We start from the raw sequence: 23,218 nt of genomic DNA, 5'->3' as shown, positions 1-23,218 counted from the left end.
ATCAGTAGTTTCCATATTGGAGTGTTGCTCTTTTAAGACTTCTGAAAGAACGCTTCACACCTCATCCCTCTCAGATTTTGGAAGGCACTTCATATTCTTAGACCTTGGGTCAAGTGCTGTATCTATCCTTAGAAATTTCATACTGGTACCTTCTTTGCGTTTTTTGTCAAATCTGCTGTGAAAGTGTTCTTAAAACAATCGTGCTGGGTCATCATCCGAGACTGCTATAACATGAAATGTATATGGTAGAATGCAGATAAAACTGAACAGGAGACACACAATTCTCCTCCCAATCTCAGTCCCCTTGGGTCTGAATCATAAATTCTCAGTCATAAATTTAATTAACACATTCTTTTTTTAATGAGCATCATCAGCATGGAAGCTTGTCCTCTGGAATGGTGGCCGAAGCATGAAGGGGCATGTTAATGTTTAGGATATCTGGCACGTAAATACCTTGCAACACCAGCTACAAAAGTGTCATATGAACGCCTGTTCTCACTTTCAGGTGACCTTGTAAACAAGACATGGGCAGGATTAACTCCTGCAAATTGTAACCAAACTTCTTTGTCTGAGCAATTGGCTGAACAAGAAGTAGGATTGAGTGGACTTGCAGGCTCTAAAGTTTTACGTTGTTTTGGTTTTGAGTGCAATTATGTAACCAAAAAAACCCTACATTTGTAAATTACACTTGCACAGTAAAGAGATTGTGCAACAGTACTTGTATTAGGAGAATTGAGAAATACTATTCATTTTTACAGTAAATATTTTTAATTAAAAATATAGTGATCACTGTACACTTTGGATTCTGTGTTTATAATAGAAATCAATATATTGAAAATGTAAAACATCCAAAAATATTTGACATTTCAATTGATATTCTATTTAACAGTACGATTAATCGTGATTAGTTTTTTTTTTTTTAAAATCAGTTACTTTTGACTTAATCGTGTGAGTTAACCGTGATCAACAGCCCTACTTGAAACTTATTCATGAGGATGCACTTGTAGCTTAACCCATGGGGACATTTTTCTGTATAAAGTACTATCACTGTCAATTAAAACAAGATTGAAATTCTGCTTTGTACAGTAGCAGTTCCTTATTGAAATCTAAGATACCAGCAAGTTTTCAGCCATATTCTCTCTCTGGATGGGCAAGAAATACAAGTAAAAGCAAAAAGGTTTGTATTTATCTTAACTATAAAAAGTTTTTAAATCTGAAAAACTTTATAATAGTTACAATGCACATTTCAGGGTCTAGTATGTGGGGGAATAAATTGCTTTTTATGGTCCTAAATTAAGTTAACAATATTGAATTTAGCACTAGAAAAGTTTTGGGTTGTTTGGAATATAGGATGCTCAAAAGAGGGGCAGTCAAATTAATGTGTAAGAAAAATCTGTTTCTGAACTAACTGGTTTTGTGCTTTGCTCTCTTTTTCTAACTAACATTTTTAAATAAATGACCTTGTCATCTTTGCATTGACATGCTGTCACATAGCTTTTGTTCTATGCAGCATTTTTTGTTTGGTCTGTTTTCTCTGCATTTAATAGAAAATGATCTTGGAGTAGTTTGTGTAGCCATTGTGAGGAAAAGTAGAATTACAGCAGAGTGGTCACTTTGAAAATTCTGGATGACGTTCTGCCTAGATATTTCAGATGCTGGAAAAACTTATTTCAAATGTAAATAGTAGTCATGGAGGCAAGTTCAGTTTAGCTTTTCTATAATCTTATGCATACTCAAGTGAAATATTACGTTTTGAAAGAAAAGTAGATTTTCATCCATGCTGTGCTGTAGATACTTCTAGATGGTGGATAAAGTATTCTGAGAGAACAATTTGCACCAAATCTGTTAGAATCATACCTTCTGAGAAAACAAATATGCCTCCCCCTTCTCCTTCAATTCTGTCATTTTAAAAACAAACCCCTTTTAAGAGACTTAAAATCTAGGTTGTCCTTAGGGTTGCCAGTTTTGGTTGGATATGTTCCTGGAGGTTTCATCATATGTAGTCTTTAATTTGAAGATTAATCTTTAATTCCTGGAGACTCCAGGGCAATCCTAGAGGGTTGGCAACCCTGGTTGTCCTCTTTATCCACTCTCTCCCTTATCCTGTTGGTAAAAGTGACTGCGCACACAGGGAACTAAGCAAGTGCTTAAAGGGACATTGCATTTAAACTTGTTCCAAATATTAAATCTTTTGAAAACCAGCCTTTTTAAAATCAAATATCAATAGAAACATTCTATGATTTTAAAAAAAAATTCCAAGAACTGTTGGTTTTTAGACAAGTTAGTATTCTCTTGCAGCATTTCAGACCCAAGCACTAAACCTGAAAATGAATCTGTGACAACAAACAAAATTGAAACTGGCTTCAAATTTTTCTTTCCTAGATGAGAGAAATTCAGATAGTGAATTGAGCATATTAGCAAGTAAATGAGATTTCTAAAATGTTCTCTTATAATAATCCAGAGTGGTGGTATAGCATCTGAAAATAATTGTTTACAGCATATCTGTGAAGTTGATAGTGTCCTTTTAACTGAATCCTTCAACTACATCACTTTTAAAATTCTTCTCTCCTTTCCATCTTTTCCCCCAGCCTGTGTGTTGTCCGCAGGGAGCGTGAAAGCTCCTTGCAAATGGGGGAGCAGAGTGGGAGGTACTGTGAGCTGGCTTCAGGCTGGGAAGGGTTCCTACTAGATCCATTCTAGCCCCTTCAGGTCCTGCTCCCCCACTTGATCCCAGGTGCCACCACAGCCTCTCCATCCACTCCAGGTCCTGTTCCCATCCCTTCAGCAGCTTCTCTAGTCCCAGGGAGTCCTGTTGCCACTCCATGCCTCTTCCCCTCCCCCTGGTTTACATGAGTTCACAGGGCAGCAGAACCCCCACAGTATTTCCATTACAGGGTTGATAGCTCCCTACACCCTGGTTGTCTAGATTGTAAGGTGTGTGGTGCAGAAACCTGATCTTACCTTGCTAGCTATTTGCAAAGCAACTAGCACACTATTGACATTATATAACTTTCAATAAAAAATATTTCAGTCAAAGGAAAGAGAGATCTTTAATGGTCACTTATCTTCCTAAAGGTTCATAATCTAATTTCTGTCTGGAAATATTACTTCTACTCTTTTTATCTTTTCAGTTTTTGTTTTCTGCATTTGACAGTGCTTTATGTGGCTTTCTCCGTAATTAGTTTGTTTCACCTGACAGCAACAAACGTTTTTTTAAATAGGAAAATGTGATTTTTTTTTAAAAAAATTTTTAAACTACAAAAATTGGGAGGAAGATACATGTTTAGGTATAGTACACAAGTTACGTTACAGATTTCTTAAAACTGAATATATTTCAAGTTAATGTCTATCTCTGCATGTAATAGCATAATGAAGAATAAGTATGCACTTCACTTCAAAAGTACATTTTTAAAGGGATAAACTTGCAATATAAATTAATTTTATTGCTTTCCTTAAACAGGCCAAAACCTCATTGTTTCAATTGTGGTTCTGAAGAGCATCAGATGAAAGATTGTCCAAAGGTAAACTTTTCCTCAATATCTAAAAGATTGTCTGAGTTACCAAAAACGTATTTCTGTGCAACAGGACGTTTGTAGAATCGGAAGAATCATATTGGTTATGATCTTTAATTAAAGATGAATAACTGTATGTAGATCTCCGTAACACTTGTAACTTCACAGATTTAAATCAGTATTTTAAATGAGCCTATCATAGCATAATACACCTCTACCCCGCTATAACGTGGTCCTCGGGAGACACAATCTCACCGTGTTTGTAGGAGAGACCGCATTATATTGAACTTGCTTTTGGCGCCCCCTAACAGGTACTCACTGGCTGCGGCAGGAAGCTGAGCAATGCAGCCTCAGCCCACTCCACTCCGCCACCTCCCAGCTGCGGTGCTCTGCTTCCCACTGCTGGTGAGCGTGGGGAGGTTGGGGAAAGGACAACCCCTGTACTCACTGGTGGTGGGAAGCAGAGTGCTGCGGCTGGGAGCTGGTGGAGTGGAGCAGGCTGGGGCTGGGCTGCTTCGTTTCCTGCCACCGGTGAGTGCGGGGAGCTTCGGGGAAAGGACTCCCTCCGCACTCACCGGCAGCAGGAAGCGGAGCGACGCAGCCCCAGCCCACTCTTCTTTCCTTTCCCCGACCTCAGCCATGTTGGTTGGGGAAAGGTCCTGCACTCATCTCTGGCAGGAAGCGGAGCGCTGCGGCTGGGAGCTGGTGGAGTGGAGTGGGCTGGGGCCGGGGTGCTCTGCTTCCGTCACTGCCGGTGAGTGCGGGGGGGATCCCTTCCCCCAAGCCCCCTTCCCTGAGTAACACAGCTGGGGCCGGGGCGAGGGAAGCGGAGCAGGCTGCTCCTGGCCCCCCACTAATCCCCCCGGGCCACTCTGGGACTGTGGGGGCCCCCAAAGTGTTCTCCCTCCTCCCGCCAGCTCCTGCCTCCCAGACCTAGGACAGGGGGAGCCCCTGACTGCCCCGAGACCTTCTGCCCCTTATCCAACTCCTCGGCCCTGGCCCGGCACCCTTAACACGCTGCTCAGAGCAGCCTGTCGGAGCTTTACCACGTTGTATGCGAACCTGCTTTATATCAGGTCATGTTTTATCTGGGTAGAGGTGTAGTTTGAGCCTTCCTTTTTAAAGAAAAGTCTCTTTACATGTTTCTAGCTTTCCCACTGAAGCTGGCAGATTTCTAAAGTACACTGGAAGTTATAATAAAAATGAAACCATTCAGTGAAACAATGAGCTGGCCTTGGTCTTGTGATGTAAGATGTGTTCCATGCCCTTGACGGGTAACTTTCAAGCAGCTTTTAATAACTTGGTTTGGGTTGAGTGAGTTGTGTGCTTAAATTGCAAGTTGCATTATGGTGAGTCTCCCAACTCTATTGTCTTTAAGCCACGGAATGCTACCCGTATAAGTGAGAAAAGAAGAGAGTTCATGGAAGCCTGTGGTGAAGCAAGTAACCAGAACTTTCAGCAACGTTATCATGCAGATGAAGTAGAAGAGAGGTTTGGGAAGTTTAAACCAGGAATAATAAGGTATTCTCCCCCCTCCACACACATGGATTGGATCACTGTACTTCTCAGACACATCAAATAACTTTACTGCTATTTGTAATGTACAAAAGTTGTCACTTACTGTGTAATAATTCTCTTGGTAACTATATCTTCAGTTGTGTTAAGACCCCTTTTGTAAATGTCTTCATGTGTTGATAAATTCCTCAAGTTTTTCTTTTCATGCTGAAACTTTCCCCAGTAATCCTACCCTGTCCAATGTTTTCCCTGATTTGACATGTACTGAGTCCTCAGATTAGTCTCTTTTTAATGAAGAAGACTACAAATATTTCTGTGGTTCCTGTGACCCTTTTTTAGGGTCATTAACAGTTCATGCTGGATTCTGGAAATTTTAAGCTTTTCATTTAAAATGTTTTTTCTATATAAAATATGGCTATCCTGTTTAACAAGAAGACAGCACTTTGGTTTAATCTAGCTTTACAGGAAGGATGTCTTTTCCTATACAGATTACCTTAAAGATTATAAATTTCAACTCGCATATCCCAGAATGAATTGTGGCTCTCATAGTAGAGGCAACTTTCTAAGATCTAGATTTAGACATACATTCATTTATTTGCATTGTATAGGCAAATTAATCTCAGAATAAGAACTGTTGAAATGTGAATTTTAGCTTTCTAGTTTCCTGATTTGTCATTTAACTTTGTAATCTTTAACATTAATGTAGTTCTGCATCTAATATAATAATTCAAATAGCTATTCCAAAGGATTAACAAGGTATACAAATGAAGCAACTTTAATTTTTTTCTCTAGAACGTGACTGTCTTGCTTTTATAACTAGAGACTTCTGTAACTGAGTAACTTAATCTTAAATCAACTAAGTCTTAAAATATATGACTGATTATAGGAAGATTATTTTTGAGTTTTGGTATTCCTATGTTCTATCTAGTGAAGAACTTCAAGATGCGCTTGGTGTCACAGATAAGAGTCTTCCTCCATTTATATATCGCATGCGGCAGTTGGGTTACCCCCCAGGTTGGCTCAAAGAAGCTGAACTGGAGGATTCAGGACTTGCACTTTATGATGGAAAAGGTAAGTAGTATGCAGCTAGGAAAGCCTAGTTGACTGTAGAGGTAACCCTTTCCCTTCCTACTTAAAGGAAGAATGAAACTACTGAACTCTTGAGTATACAAGTTTGCCAGTTGCTTGACATTGACTGTGGGTTATAATTAAGGCTAAGATTTTTGTCATGGTTATTTTTAGTAAAAGTCACAGACAGGTCACAGGCAATAAACAAAAATTCACAGAAGAGTGACCTGTCTGTGACATTTGCTTCTGCGGCTCGATAGTTTCCCCTGCCATAGTGGTGGCTGGGAGCTGCAGGGTTCTCGCGCTCCCCTGCCCCCGCAAGGCTGTTTGCGGTGGAACCCTGAAGAGGCTGTCACCTGTTACTGAAACCCTGCAGGGAGACCTTGAAAAGTCTTGCCTGTTGCTGGACTCCTGCTGGGGCCCCACTGGCTGCTAGCTCCAGTCCTGCAGACCTAGGGGCTGAAGCATAAAATGTCAGAGGTCTCTGGAAGTCACCACTTCCTTGACTTCCATGACATAAATGTAGCCTTAGTTATAATTGCCACTAGTTGAGAGAGATGGCATGAAAACAATCAAGGTTGCAGTAGAATTACTTTTAGTTTACTTTTTCCTGTTTTTTCACATTTTCCTGTGTGGGAGATGTCCCTGTCTGGTCATCCTGGCATTGTACTGAAGATAGACCGCAAAATAATTCATAGAATCATAGACTTAATGGTCCCTTCTGACCTTAATGATCATCTAGTCTGACCTCCTGCACAATGCAGGCCACCGAATCTCACCCACCCTTTCCTGCAATAAATCTCTCACCTATATCTGAGCTATTGAAGTCCTCAAATCATGGTTTAAAGACTTCCGGGGCAGAGAATCCTCCAGCAAGTGACCTGTGCCCCATGCTGCAGAGGAAGGCAAAAAAACTCCCTGGGCCTCTTCCAGTCTGCCCTGGAGGAAAATTCCTTCCCAACCCCAAATATGGCTATCAGCTGAACCCTGAGCATGTGGGCAAGGTTCACCAGCCAGATACCCAGGAAAGAATACTCTGTAGTAACTCAGATCCCACCCCATCTAGTATTCCATCACGGGCCATTGGGCCTATTTACTGTGAATAGTTAAATATCAATTGCCAAAATCATGTTATCCCATCATACCTTTTCCTCCATAAACTTACCGAGTTTAATCATGAAGCCAGATAGGTCTTTTGCCACCACTGCTTCCCTTGGAAGGCTGTTCCAAAACTTCACTCCTCTGATGGTTAGAAACCTTCATCTAATTTCAAGTCTAAACTTCCTGATGGCCAGTTTATATCCATATGTTCTTGTGTCCACATTGGTACTGAGCTTCTCCCTCTCTGGTATTTATTCCTCTGATATATTTATAGAGAGCAATCATATCTCCCCATAGCCTTCTTTTGGTTAGGCTAAACAAGCCAAGCTCCTTGTGTTTGTACAATTGTCCACAGAGGCACATGACTTCACCACCACCACCACCCCACCCTGATTTAAAAAAGAATGGTTTAGTTACAAGGCAATATTTCTGAATGGTCCTGGGCTCTGACACTGACTTTGATCTTGGTGTGCTAAAGCTTGGATTTATAACCATTTCTTGGTGTGCCAGAGCTTCAATTTTAGGGCATGCTGCAAAGCTAATCAATTTTTCTTGGGCTTTTGGGGAATGAATGGATAGAAATAGGAATAATAGCAATAGCCCTCATATATAACACCTTCTTTTTCTCTGGTAGCTGTTTTCTTCCTGCATCAGCTGTGCTCCTTACAGGAAAGGATGAGACTGCTGTGAGCCAGTTTTTCTTAGTTTCTCCAGTCATGTTTAAAAATACCAATACTGCTTGACACCTAGCTTTGCTATGACAGTGAAGCAGCTCTGCTCTTGCTGAAATGACTTAATCACATGGTTGGAAGGATTTTGTCCATTTGATCTCACTATCTTTTAAACCTCTGATACTAGACCATGGAATTTGTGGAAAGCTATTTAAGTTTCATATATGACCTGCTGTCAGACCTGCTCTTGCTTGATCACACTTTTTCAAAGTTGTGAAATTATTTCTATATTAATGTTTTGTACTCCCTCATTCAGACTTGTCTAGAGCATACATCAAAGCCCAAGTTCTCTTCTCTAGTTAAAAACAAAAAACAAAAAACCCAAAGACTTAATTTATTACTGAGTAGTTTGCCAATTTCGTTACATTTTAATGCTGATTATTCTCTGTCCCCACAGTTAAGTAGCAATGATACAAGACAATCTTCTGATTTCCTATCATGTATATTGCCTGATTGAGGTATTTAAGATGATAGAAAAAATAATTAATCTTCTTTTCAGAGTGACATTATTCTATCAGTTGCTCTTCCAGTTCATTCTCTCAAGAAAATTCAATTGATCCAGACTGCGTCAATAAAGCCTATGACTAGCACACATTTCTCCTATCCACTCTCCTTACACAGGCTTTGCACACACTTCAGTATTTATTGTAAAACTTTAATTAACCTTATAAGTCTTGCTTGCTTAGATTAAGTTGTATCTCCTAGCACTCCATTTCACGCTCATGTCCTTAGTTAATGGTTCATTAACCACATCCACATAGAAATTGTTGCCAGAGTCTTAAATATTTGTTTCTCAGGGCTGTGTTGATCTGTGCCTAGCTTGGTTAAATTGTCCAATTCTGAATGTGTTAAAAGAAGATGGAGGACATTCCTAGTTTTATCAAGTGTGTTAGTTGGTTTTAAAACTTCAAACTGTGGTGCTTCTTGATGAAAGCTCATGAGAAAATTAAAATTAAAATTTATTACTTATTTTAATTCAGTGTCTGGCAGCAGGAAAACTATAATTTATGTATGGCCATTATAAACATATTAATATTTCCCTTCCCCTCTTTCCTTGTTCAACTTTCTTGTTGTGGAGAAACTTTTTTTCCACATAACCATCCCACTATAGTCTTGGGTTTCCTTAAGTATCTCACTATTAAGGAGAGACCAGTATTGGAACATTACCCAAGTCAGTGGAAGAAGAATAAGCAAAGCTGGTTCTTTACCATCTTGTGTAGTGCGCCACTCTTCTTTCCTTATCTGCCCTAGCTATGCCAATTCCTTGAGGTAATGAAGATTGCTGCTTTTTTTTTTTTTGGCTGTGGGAGTCAATGATTTCCAGACCTGTCTTAAGTCCCTGAGTGGAAAGAACACAAGCTGGTGACACAGACCATAGATCAAACAACAGATGTAATGTTCTAGAGCCAAATTCTGCAAGGATACCAATAATAGTATCAGAATAGTGCTCTGGCTTTAGTTGGGATTTCAATGGAAGCTGTGCACACATCTAATGAGAAAATTTGCCACTGTATTCCTGCTACATTGGTTGCAAACCTTTTCCCTAAACTGTATTTCAACTTTGCAACGTGTTGTCTTTCTGCTGCAACTTTTTCTCTAACGTTTTTTCCTCAGTAACAATATTAACATTTATGGTACTTTGTTATAGATGCTACTGGTGGTGAAACAGAAGATGAAAGATCCTATCAACAAAACAAGTGTGTCACTTATGATATCTCTAAGTTAATAAACTATCCGGGCTTTAATATGTCTACTCCAAGTGGGATCTCTGATGTAAGTGTATATGCTACACACAATTGGTGTGGTATTCTAAAACAAAACATTACGTATTTGTGGATTATTTAAACTTTGATGGTCAACTGAAAATAAGTTTGTTTTCAATTAGCCATTATTTGTGTGTGTGTGTGGGGGGGAATTAAGTATTTAAAAGTTAAAGATCTCTGAAGAAACCTGTGTAATAAACAGTCTATCTGGACTTTTGCTGATGCTAGAAACCTCCAGGAGGCTATTAATGTATAATGCTGCTTATTTCCACTATGAGACAGGAGCATATAGTACTGTACCTATGCTGATATTCAGGTTGTCATTTAAATGCCAATATTTTAAAACAAAGCTGAGTGCACATTATTCATATGGATCTAAATTTTCTAAATGTAAAAGTTCTTGAAATGAGTGTTACCATAGCAATGCTGTAGCATATAATCTTTATTTTTGCTAAACAAAAACTACATCAAAATGTGTCTCAGGAATTGACGCACAAGTTCAGTAACGCATCTTTTAACACTTGGACAAAACGGGGCAGGTCAAGAAACCGGTTAAATAGGCACCTGTTGAGCCTTGATGTTGGAAGGTGCCTTAAAGAATTTTTTATTCCTTACACTGTTTTCTATCTGGTGGTTAAGAATGGCCTCTTAATGTAGCTTTTCCTCAGTCTTTTGTTTTGAATGTATTGTCATAGGTTTTAGCTTAACTATTACTAATAATTAGGAAGACTTTATTCAAATTGTAGCTCTTTATGTTCACTTTTCCTCCTGAACTAAATTTTAATAGCTGCACTAAAAACTTTGAATAAGAGGTTTGCAACAAAATTGGCTAATGTCTTATTAAAGTGACGCTGTGTTTTCTCACCCAATATAGCTGTATGCAGCAGGCATTTATATTTGCAACTTGGAATGGAGCTGATCTTTCTGCTAAAAATTCATATTTAGGGTTCTTCCTCCTTCCCAGTTAGACACATTTCTGATTGGAACATTTACTAATCTCAGTCCATATCATGTGTTACAGTTGCATGTGCATTATTAGCCACAGCTTACTGAATGTCAAGCTTTATTGCTGATTTTTGTGTTTTTCCTGTAGGAATGGAGGATATTTGGTTCCATACCCATGCAGCCATCTCAACAGAAGGACGTTTTTGCTAGCTACCTTTCTAATTTTCAGGTGGTGAATATATTTGTTATGTTTGCATACAAAAAATTGGAAAAATTTTGTATTTCTATATTGATGTTACCAGTTGTCAGTGGTCTCTTGCCTCCAACTTTGGCCAAAGATGGCTAATAGAGGGTATTGGGTTTTGGTGTGAAGTCCTGAGGTTTTCATCAGTACAATAGCCAAAAACAGTTCACAAGAATAGAAGATTACTCTTGTCCATATCCTTTTTAATATTTTGGGCCGCCTGTTTGATGTCAAAAACCACTATCATATAAAACAACTTAGACTCTTTCTCTTTATCTGATCATCTACTAAACCCAGTGCTAAAAGACTCTCTAGTTCATAGTTTGTAGGAACAGTTAGCTTTCCATTTGGATATATGCCTAAGTTTAAACTTTGTGCGGACTATATCTGAATTCCATACTTGTCTAAAGGTCCACTCTATAGTTGATTATCATAGACATGCTTTCAGATGTTTCACGTTTTAACAGCTTAATACTATGTTTACAGGGCATATGTGGCAACTTTGTTACATAACTTTCTCTGAGACCTTACTGTAAATGTTTAGCTCCAACCTAGTATTTCTTGCTTGACGCAAGGAACAGTAGGTTTAATTTCAGTCTTCTGTTTCTTAAGATGGAAGTACATTACAATTGACCAGACTTTTTTATGGGGTTGAGAGTAAAGCATTAAGTTGTTCTATAGGTAATTAAAGAAAAATTTCTATGAGATTGCTACAAAGGAAATGTCCCATGCATGTGACATGGTGGCTTCATGAGATCTGGTTGGGTAAGCATGAAGAAAAGGAGTGTTCTTGAGGCTCTGATAGGGATGCAGATAAAATCCCTTTCTCATTCACCACTGAAAAACTAAACAAGATTGCTGTTTTTGTTTTTTTTTTTTTCATTCAACTACATTAAACGTCTCAAGTTTCTCTGACAGCTCAATATTTTGCTTACAAAATGGATCCTATCAAATTGAGATCATTGAGGATTTTAATTAGTATTTTTGTAGCAGGAAATATTGCCGCCTTATATCACATAATAGTACCTTTTATAATACTAATTTTGTATTCTGTTTTCCTGGGTAACTTTTCCTCAGCCAAGTCCAAAATCTAGCAATAAAAGGTCTGCATATCCATCAAGTTCTCACAATTCAAAGAAGGTAAAAGGAGACAATTCAGCAGTATCAGTAGCTGACATGGACATGGATTCCGGTACAGTTTTTCTTTTTTTGCAATTATGATTTTATACTTGCAGAATAATTCACTCCTTACTCTGTAGTGAAATGTGGACTTCAATGCTAAAATGGCTATCAATATTTCAATTCGTACTGAATTACTGACACATTATCTAAATGTATTGCATGATATTTTAACTCTATTGCTAAAATAGAGAACTAACCATATTTGTCAAATGCTTGTATTATTTTAGATTACAGTTGGGCCTTCTGTAATTTACCAATATTCTTTGTCAGAGTATTTTACTCTGTGTTGTAACACAGTGAGGGCTATATCTCAGCCCAAGAGAAGTGGAATCTTTAGGTTGCCACTCCCAATCTAGACCGGGTCAGTAGTGACAATTATTATTTGGGTCACTGAATAACCCACAGGAACATGAGTTGGTCCCATCCAAATTTTGGTGGACAGGTATTCTCACTACAGCTGATGCTGTCGTTGGTATTTTCAGAAGAGACCAACTGTCAAGTGGGCATAGAATTTGAATTGCCTTTCACCCTTAAGTGAGAGAAGGCACAAGAATGATCCAGTGATTAAGGCATTTAGCTTCAGGCTTGGGAGATCTGGGGTCAAGTTTTTCCTCTACCATAGATTTCCAGTGTATTCTTGGGCAAGTCACTTATCTTCTCTGTACCTCAGTTACTCATCTCTAAAATTAGGATTATAATATTTCTACCTCAGAGGGATGTTGTGATAATAAATACATTAGTGAGAGTTAGACTATAGTAATGGGGGTCATATAATTTACCTAAGGTAGACAGAAGTGGCACAAATTGGGAATGAGGGCCAAGAAACCTTGTACAGCTACCTTCTCTGTGGATAAACTGTTTAGTTTTAGGGCTGTCACTCTTGCACTTTTCTAAATCCACTTTTTAAAATTAGGGGGTGGGAAATTCATTAATTTTACCTGATTACAAGTTAGTTTGAACTAAGAAAATTCCCATGATAGAAACAGGATTAAAAATATACTCTCCAAGCTAACATGTTTTAGTGTTGAATATTAGTATACCATATAAGAAAGCTGGGAGGCAAATTCTAAATCAGTGAAACAATTTTTCCTAGTTCTCCCTAGATTTTTATGGTAGACTTAATAAACTGGGTTTGCCACTCACAGAATTCTCTAATTTACTGTTTACAGGTATCATTTTGTATTTACTAAAATAAATTTGAAGGGCTAATGTGTAAAAACAAGAATACTGTTTATATAGCACCAACAGCGTTTGACCCTGAATAAGCCCCAAAGGGTTCTCTGCTCTGACGACTTAACAGTTTAAATAAGGCAAAGATATAATGTCGTAGAAAATTCAAAAGGCGCTAAATTCAATTTTTTTGATTGTAAATTGTTCCATTCTTACAACTTGTGGGCATTGCAACAGAAGTGAGATTTTTAGGAGGAATTAGAATGAGGAAATCTTAATGGCTGTTTAAAGGACCAGAAAGCTTTCTTTAAATATTCTAAGTCAAATTTGAGAATAATCTTCTATAGCAGTTCTCCCAGCTGCCCTTCTGGATTCCCTCAAACTGAGGAGGGAATTTCCACACATCTTGGATCTAAAATCTTTAAGGTTTGGCTTCAAACTTTGTTGAGTATTATCCATATTTAAGAACATCTTAAAAATGCAGCTTTTAAACCAGCCATCAGGGTTCCCTCTGGAATCCAAAATGGCATATTCAGAACGGCAAGTTTCAAGGATACTGGGATGTGCAAAAATTTAAGCATCAGGATAGGCTTTTCAGCTGATATGGCGGTATTTCTCCATAAGCTGCTGCTTCGGTTCAAAAGGCTGAGAACATAAGTTTACGATCTTTAACCAAAGAATACATTTTTAGATTTGAAATCTGATTAAAAGTAGGGTAAAGTAGGAATTAAAGCCTCAGTACTACTAATGGAGATTTATTTAATCTTCTAATTTTAGATTTGGAAATGCCACACAGTTCTCTATCTTATGACAGTTTTCAGTTCCAACCTCCACTGCCACCTGGGTCTCCATCGATTGCAACTCCTCCCCCACTGCCACGAGGAACTCCTCCACGTACTCCACCCAACTTCACATCCCCTCTACCTCCAGCGCCTACTGCCTCACTTCGCAGGAATACTCCAGCATCAACTCCTTCCAGTGATTCTGCTCAGCCAAGAGTGGGGGATTCAGCCATGGATGAAGATACTTTGACCCTAGAAGAACTTGAGGAGCAGCAGCGATTGATTTGGGCTGCACTTGAGCAGGCAGACAGTACAAACAGTGACTCTGATATACCTGCTGATACACCTTTAACTGGAAACTCTGTTGCATCATCACCATCTAGGAATGAACTGGACATTATTCCAGAAGGAAGAACATCTGAGAAGCTGGTTGCAATGGAAATTGGGATATCAGATACTAGTATGCAGATATCCAGAACTGAACATTCTAAAAGTGACCCTAATTCAGGGGATGGATTATTTGATCTAAAGGAAGATGACACTGATCATGTGGATTCTGAAGGCATGCTGGAGAACAGCACTACAGGCTCAAAATGTGAGATTAACAATGGAGGAAATGAAAGTGTTACTCATGTGGTCAATAGTGCTGAATCCTCTACAAAAAATTCAAATCCTGTTCCTGACATGAGCAAGTTTGCGGCAGGAATAACACCATTTGAGTTTGAAAATATGGCAGAATCAACTGGTGTTTATCTTCGAATACGAAGTGTATTAAAGAATTCCCCAAGAAACCAGCAAAAAAACAAAAAGGCTTCAGATTAACTTGTCTTCCTTTAAGGTTTTATGGTGCCCCCAAAAGAAACTTCAAGTATCTACCAAATTGGATAATCTCATGTACCCTTTTGTGAAGAACATCTTAGTAGTTAGGAGTGGACTAATATAGTTCTTCTGCATTCTTCCCTAGGTTTTTTGTTTTGTTTTTTTTAAGTTCATGCAGGGCTTCCATTTGACCAGGACCCGTGTTGACCATTCAATACATGAGAACTTGACTAAATCAAAACCTTCCAGTAAGGGGTGAAAGGACTATTGATTTATTTGTTCAGCATATTTTACACTCTGTGATACATGAAACTCTTAAAACAGTGAGTCATCAGTTGCTGTTCAATATTTTGGTTAAGATTTATACTATCGTTAATGGTGAGTTTCAGGTGGAATGGTGGTTTTATCTGTCCTTTGTACAGTAGTCTGCTCTTTCTACATTTTGCTAATTATCCTGTAGATGATAAGTTTAATATATTATTACAGTTTTTAAAAATTCCAATATTTTAAAATGCTCCACATGAAAAGTCCTGGCAATCAGATGGAAATAATCAGGGATTACCAGCATTATCCTCACCATTTCGGATATTTTTTATAAATTAATTGCGGGTCAGTTTTTAAGCACCACTTCTACCTTTTGTAACATCATTCTTTATGTAAACTTGCTGTACATATCTGTTCATTCTTGTGTACAGAGGTTTAATAAATGAGTTTTCATATAAATATTTTCAAAAATGGTTGATTCTCAAGCATCAAAGCTCCAGTAAGAAACTTGTTACTACAGCTACATGAAAACTTAGGTCGTTTGGCTGTTGTCTGATTTAACTTGTCAGATAGGTGAATTGTTATACATACTTAAAAAAATTAGTTGAAATATGAGAATGAATGTAGTTTAGAAAACCTCTGAACTTGTGCTTTGCCATAAAATACATTTAACTATTAGTTATTTTAAGTAATTACTTAAAATCATAGTGTTCAAAGGGACCACAAAGGTAATCTAGTCTAATCCCCTGCCAAGATACAGGGTTTGTTGTGTCTAAACCATCCATCTATCCAGGCTTCTTTTGAAAACCTCCAGTGAAGAAGTTTCCACAATCTCCCAAGGCAGTCTGTTCCAGTGTCCTGCTGTTCTTACAGTTTGGAAGTTTTTCTTGAGAAATCTGCTTTGCTGTAGTTTTGAACCCATTGCCTCTTGTCCTGCCTTCTGTGGCTAAAACTACTTAAATAGTTTAGATATAAAATTGTCATAATTTTGAAGAATGTCTTCTGAATTAAATGTAATTCTAAATTCTCTTTAATCTACTGTTTTATCACTAAACAGTTTTTATCACTTTATGAAGGACCTATGGATGGATTGCGTGAGCCTTATTGCAGCACTGCTGGTAGAAGGAGCCCTTCGATAGCTAGCCAAAGCTTTTGTTAACAATATTCGTCAGTGCTGGTAGTGGGTTTGTTCTTTGTAAATGCAGGGAGGAAAAATCAGTTGTCAAGTAAGACAGATGAATAGAGGAAGCAACTTTTATTTTCAAGACTCTTCGAAGCCATTTCAAAAGGGGGAAGAAGAATGTAACTCTGATACTAATATTAATGATTTGTTTTAACAAATAGTAGTGAAAGATGCTGACAGGAGCTTTGGAGCCAACATTCCTCCTTCCACAGAACAGGTACAGAATAAGCAGTATCAGTGCAAGATTTCCAGACCACCCTTTGAAGTTTGAAATAGTTTTTCAGTTTGAAACACTTCAAAATATTTTTACAGCCCAATTTTTAAAATCAGAAAAAATTGGGCTGAGTTAGTATGTTTCTGTGCATAAATAAAATGCCCTTCCGGAAGATTTTTCTTTACTAGGGGAGGACACAATAGGAAGAAGAGTGATAGTTTTGTTTGAACTTGTCAGGGCTATGATTGGACTGTTTAGCTGTGGAAAGCAATAAGAAGAAGTTAGCATTTCTAGGAGATTAAAATGTTCCAAACGGAGCGATTTGTTTGTTTTTTCTCAATTTTCCCCTCGGGGTGGGAAAGTTAGAATACCACATTATAGAACGAGAGAATTTATGCTCATTTCCTTTCCCAAATAGGTAGATATATATGTACTGTAGTTGTGAAATTGTGGGTTACAGAGATTTGTTTTTATAGGTTTTCTTTTGCAGTAGTTCCTTACTGAGGACAGGATTCTGCCTGACTCGCATGCAAATAATGCAGCACAGGGTATGAGGTAATCAAGACCTGAAATGTACGTACATTGGGTGTGTTGAGGCACTTATGCCTTGAACATTCACTTGCAGTTTTTGAATCTCTCCCCGCACCTGGAAGGCATTTTATAGCACTTGTGAAATTATTTTACTTTTAACATGACATGTGGCCTGTATTTTATTTACTGAAACATGCAGTTTAACATTGTTTGAACTATACTTAAACAGCTCTTTAACACTATTTAGCCTTTTAACAATATATATACAGTATGTTTACAATAAACTCATTGTGCCATTTTTTAACAGCTCAGAATAGAAAATTATTCTATAAAAGATAAATTGGATTGGGAAGAAAAGTGGAATGCAACTGTTAATTCTGCCTCTTGTTTTTAAGGGCATTGGGAAAACCATTTTGAGCCTAAAGTTAAAACACATAACTACTTAAGATATGCAAGGGCAGCTTATGGAGTTTAACACTTTTTTTTCTATCTGTTGTAAAGAAGCGTGTTTGCTATTTTCCTGTTTGGAAGATGATAGACTGAAGTTGCTCTTCTGAAGAAATTCAGAGGTTTTTTTTTGTTTTTCAAAAGCTCTTCTTAGACTCATTTAAAACCTCTTGTTGTTCAGGTTGAGTTTACTACTGTACATTCACTCTAACTAGCAGATTTTTTCCCCATCTTCCCTGATAGTTGAGGTATATGGCAAGTGATGTCAAAATTAAATACACACTTAGATTAAAACCCACACCATCTGATTAACTCAGTTTTTAATATTGCTCACTTTATAAATGTTTAAAAGCTTCCACATAGCCACAGACGTAGAAATGTACACATTGTTTGCAGCACCTTTACTGCTTTTCCCACAGGGAGTTAAGTCTGGAAATTGAACTCAGGTGTGTTATAGGGCAAAGAAGACCCAAGCCATAAATGTGAGAAAATTACTGCTCTCTCCAATCAGTCAGATTTTCAGTATATAGTGGATATCGTTAACTCAGTATACTAAGACTTAGAATTCCGAGCATAAAGTAGTAATGATTATACTAATAAATCCATATGGAGAACTTTTTTTCACTCCATTTAAATTCACTTAATTTTCTTATTCTAGCCATATAATTGAATACCTACAAACATGATTTTTCTTTACAATGTAGGCTGCTAGATTCTAATCTTTATCTCCAGTGATCTTTAATAAATCAAACTGTTTAACTTTTCATTAGCCTATAAGTCTCAATGTCTGATCTGTCAAAAAAACAAAATTAGAAATCTGTGATTTTTGTTTTTGTTATTCAGGCCTTGCTTCGATGAATGTGCTTTAAAAATAGAGTGGGAAAAATAAAAGTAATAGCAAGTTAACACTTTTTAATCAAATTCAAAATGACAGGGAGACAGTGGGCATGTGTGCTAGTCTCAGAACCGCTAATAAATCTTCAACCATAGCTTAAATTTTTTTTCATTCCAATGGCCACTTCATGCCTTAAATTGCCATAATGTTATAGGTAGTATATTCAGCATTTTACTGCTTTGAGAAGGCTCCTTTGCATTACTGTGTCAGAGCAAAAGCGGTGGACTAAATTAATGTTTGGTCCACTTCCACCTGAAGTCAGTAGAGCTATGCTAAGGTTGGATTTGGCCAATTAAGTTTTGACAGTAACAGATGTTCTGCTGCTGGCACAAATATGTCTGAGAACCTTTAATTTCCAAATAACTTTTGAGTTTACTTTAGTAAAACTTTATGCAAAGTTCAGTATGTTAGACTAGACCCTTTTAAAGACGCATGCATGCATGTATTGAATATTTCTAGCTTTCGTCTTCCATGCCTGATCAGCATTTTGATTAGTTATTTCTACTTTATCCCAGAATTCAACTTTCATTTCAGTTGCTCAGTTTTGCTGAGACAATGTATTTTCTTGATGTTTTAAAATATTTCTATTCATATTATGGTGATGGGTGTGGTATAGGAACCTAGATTACTCATTCATTTTAATGAGCTTTAATAACACTTGTATGAGATAGGTATGGTGTGAACAGACACTGATCAAGTTTTCCCACATCTCTCTGTCAATGGGATTCGGTTCTGACTTGCATCACTCTTGCTATACTAGTCTTAGTGCTCTTTTCAAAAGGAATTCTATAAACATTGGGCATGATTGCCAGTAGGAAGCAGGAGAATCCATGCTCATTTGTACCCCAAATTACTACATAGGAACCAAAGTCTTAAATACCATGTACTACCCTTTCTCCCCCTCTTCCCTCACAGAACAGTTGAAAAGTTGCATTAGAAAACATGTCAGTAGTGTGGCATTCAAAAACTATTATCAGTCAAAAGGGAATAATTTAAAAATGCAAACAATACTTTTTGAATGAGACAAATTTGAATTGACAGGTTAACACTATACTTAAAAATGGGTAATCTCTGCCCAGTGTCGTTTGTTTTTTTTGTTCAGTCTGGTTTTTGTATTGTATGTTTTGTTTTGTTTTTTTTATTGAGGAGAGGCCATTGCATTTGTTACAATATCAATAGATCAATCAGAGCAGTAGCTTGGTTTCAGGAGTGACTAATACTTGCTGTTTTAGAAGGGAAAGATATGATGACTGTAACCAATATGAGTTTGCTGTGCAGGTTATCTGGCATCAGGAATCTTGCTCTTTTATCTTAAATGACAAATGTACTGTTCATAAACGTAATACTGGATTTGTCAAGTATGTGAGCAGCTGTTTCCCTGTCTCAGAACTCTAAAGCTATGGACTTTAAGTATGTTTAATATCCTCTGTTAGGGAAAAGGATATCTTAGATGCCTGCCAATGGGATACAGAACTTTAAATCTTTTAGTCGCTAGTTCAAATCCAGGTCAAGTCAGAAGCAATGAAAATGGATTGTCCGCTGTTTAGTGGTCTGCATACCCTATGTTCCTGTATGTTGTGATGTGAACATCTTTTTACTAAAACTGCAATGCAACAGTTGTTACAACTAGTCCCCTTCTCAGCAGGAGCCAGATATTGTATTGCTGAATAAGCCTCTTGCCCCTAGAAGTGATCACTCTAGAACAGGGTCGACAGATGCTGGAGGTGGGGGGAGTGTAGAGAAGTTTGGTCTGCTGCTGCCTGTGCCGGATTTGTTCTACTGATGGACAGGGTACTTCAGTCTCCAGGGCTGTCAATTTGGCAACGTTTGCAAGCACTGAATTCACCTCAGGAAGGAGAACATCTGCCATGTGTCCTGTAATTTGGGGATGCAAATCTTAACTCAGTTTGCTCCCATTTTTGGAACCGTATAGAGCATTTAGAATAGTGAAATGCAATCTATAAGACTATAGTCTTAAATATGCTTACATTTTTAAATGAAATATCTGCAGGACTTTCAGTGTAACTGCTATTCTGTAGTTATTCATGTAACATTGGTAATCTAAGTTGGTTGTAATATGTATGTATTAAGACTATTGAGTGCTTTAAATATGAAGATGAAACACAGATGAAATGTTCTCAAGATATTTGCAAGACACACTGTAACTTTACTGAAAGGAAATATATATTACAACATAAACTCTGGAGACTGGGATATCCATTAGATAAATCCAAAAGGAACAAACCATTTAAATGTATTAAAATTGAGTTAGTGTGTCAGGCTAAACAGGGGTCCTATGCTGCTGTTTACCACCTGAATCATATACCCAGATTGTGTTGTCTTTAGATAGAAAGATTTGAAATTGAAAATGAATGACTTTGCAGATTGACTCACCTCCCTGAGAGCATATTGTGTGTTACATGGAGAGAAATTAATCAGAGGAAAAGGACTAGCAATTTAGTCATCAAAAAGCAGTTTATTAATAGGGTGGATTTAATAGCATTAAAATTAACATGTTGTGTAAATGACTATTGTGTGCTCACTAACCCCAAAATGCTTCAGATAATACAACATTGCAAAGTAATCTATAGTGAAGCCTGTCTTATGTGTTTTCCCCCTAAAGACTCAATAAAAAGGATTGCCTATCCAGTGGTTCTCAAACTTTTTGTATTGGTGACCCCTTTCACATAGCAAGTCTCTGAATGCGACCCTCCCCTTTATAAATTAAAAGTGGTGGAGGGAGTTAATTTAACTTAAATTTAACAGGTTCAGGTTGTCAGCCCTGTGCCTGGTGGAGCTGGGGTTGTTACCCCCACCAGCCATGGGGCTGACAGCTCACAACCCCCAGTTAGTAACCTTGCGATCCCCTGAGGGGTTGCGATCCCCAATTTGAGAGCCCCTAAAAACACAAACAAAAGTATTTAAAGTGGTCACTTAAGACTGACAGTTGCCTTTTGTAGGTGGGACTTTAATGCAGCTTTCACTGTAATACATTGTAGTTGGAAAAACTTTATAAAACATCCTTGTTTTTGAGCAAGTACATTAATTTTTTTTAATTACCACTCTTTTTCCCCATTGCAGGACACTGCCGCAGAAGAAAATACACTTTTTGGTCACATCAAGAATTTTACTGAAGTTAAAATTAGACTGAAAATGAGGTAAGCAAACAAATGGGGATCATTTAACAGCATCTGTTTTTCACCCAAAATTATGCTGTCTCAAATACTGTGCAAAACTTGGTAGACTTTGCTTGTTGTAGACCTGCAATAAGGGAGGCATGGATTTGGATTGGTTTTTACTGGTCTGCTGAAGCAGGAAAGGATTCATTTTAGGCAAGTGAAGAATGGGGAATTTTTTTTTTATTTCCCCCTTCTCCCTCTTCCCCCCCCCCCCCCCAAATGACTCTTTCTATGTAACTTTTGTTCTAGCTTGGCTGTGAGAGTAGCTCCTGACTCTGGATTGGCTTATCAAGGTCGCTAGTTCTGGGAGCGCTCTTTGTTACTGTTTACCCAATGCAGTGAATGGCATTTTACGAAACATGTTAGAGGAAATCTGAGACTCACCTGGCCTAACTTCAGTGTGGTGTCTGCCCCAGATAGTTTATTATTGCAGACAAATTATATATGCAACAACAGTTACAATACAAGAAGGACTGGAGAGATCACTGATGCCTAATGTAGGAAAAGCTTATTGAAAACAATTCTGTAATCTTCCACTCACCTTTGCTGAGATTAGATTCCCCAAGTCTGTTATGTTATTACAGGAGCCTCTTTCACAAATAAAATGTTTATCTAAATCTGCTTTACACACCAGCATGTTTTTACACAAGTCACACTTCTTCCCTCCTATTTTGTCATCTGTTCATTGGACTTTATACCACATAATTACACACACACTAACTGTGGTCCTGTTACTTGTGTTTGCAAGATTACATAACACAATATTCAGCTGAATCAGTCAAAAGATATCCCATGCACAAGTCATGGAGACTACAAGGAGGCAATGAAATACAAATGAACCAGAACAGAAATAAAATGAAAGACAACTGCATTTGTTTCCTTTAATTAGTATCTGTAGTAACTCGATAAAACAATATTTAATGGATAATCAATTTGCGCAAGAGCCTTCCTTCACTGAACAGAGTCCTGCTATATACAGGAGGAGGAAACAATAGGAATCCCAGTCAGTGCACAGGTGAAACTGAAATTTATGAGAAGAGCCAGAAACTGAGCGCAAACTGGGAACAAGCAACTGAGCAGGAGCATAAAGGCCAAATAGATTTCCTGTGCTACATATTGCAAGCATAGCTATTTCTCTGCTTGACAGATAATTTTCTCTTGCGTGCCTCTATGCTGCTGCTGATTGATGAAAGTCCATGGGGACTGAAATCTTCATCTTGCTAGAAGGCCCTTCTCTATGCTCATTTCTTAGTGCAATAAAAGTCAAATTTTGGCATGTGTTCTATACACTGCAACTTCTAGAAGAGAAAATGGGCATTTGCCATAAAGTAACACTATCCTTTATACACTAGAGGAATATTGCACTTTGTTTTTGCATAAGGTCACTTGTAAATTGACTTTATATTTTATTTATAATAAGCATGTGAACAGTTTTATTTATATCATGAGATGCTATAGGATGTTTATCGTAAGAGAACCTCAGTACAAGTAAACTCCACTTGTATGTATATTTGGAACCAACTGCGAGGAAAAACATTAAGCATGCAAAAATAGGAGGATGAACACACCAATCATGTTTTGGATTGATTGTGGAGAACTGAAAACTTAGCAGCTAAGCTTTACTATGAAATAAAGCTTAGATCAGAAACACTGTTTGTTTGTTACATCCCTAG

At 37.7% G+C, this 23,218-nt stretch overlaps 1 protein-coding gene across 4 annotated transcripts in view; it reads left to right on the top strand.

The window, feature by feature from the left end:
* ZCCHC8 (zinc finger CCHC-type containing 8) overlaps positions 1-22,370 on the top strand; it is a 31,550-nt gene extending 9,180 nt beyond the window's left edge. The window contains exons 7-16 of one of the 4 annotated variants that reach the window (XR_006275941.1): positions 1,112-1,177; positions 3,461-3,521; positions 4,891-5,033; positions 5,956-6,098; positions 9,576-9,700; positions 10,784-10,867; positions 11,957-12,071; positions 14,009-15,155; positions 21,448-21,524; positions 22,294-22,370. Coding sequence is in view for 2 of the 4 variants with exons in the window: in XM_043498452.1 (XP_043354387.1) it covers positions 1,112-1,177; positions 3,461-3,521; positions 4,891-5,033; positions 5,956-6,098; positions 9,576-9,700; positions 10,784-10,867; positions 11,957-12,071; positions 14,009-14,835 (1,564 nt within the window). In the remaining 2 variants the exon portion in view is untranslated. Of the gene's footprint in view, positions 1-1,111; positions 1,178-3,460; positions 3,522-4,890; positions 5,034-5,955; positions 6,099-9,575; positions 9,701-10,783; positions 10,868-11,956; positions 12,072-14,008; positions 15,556-21,447 lie in introns of those variants that run through there. The other 3 variants (XR_006275940.1, XM_038373323.2, XM_043498452.1) reach the window with 3 other exon arrangements.
* The last annotated feature ends 848 nt before the right edge of the window (positions 22,371-23,218 follow it).

Source organism: Dermochelys coriacea, chromosome 15 (genome assembly GCF_009764565.3).
Source record: "Dermochelys coriacea isolate rDerCor1 chromosome 15, rDerCor1.pri.v4, whole genome shotgun sequence".
Lineage (NCBI taxonomy): Eukaryota > Metazoa > Chordata > Testudines > Dermochelyidae > Dermochelys > Dermochelys coriacea.
Note: the sequence above shows the minus strand (reverse complement) of the source record. Positions and strands in the feature narration are given on the sequence as shown.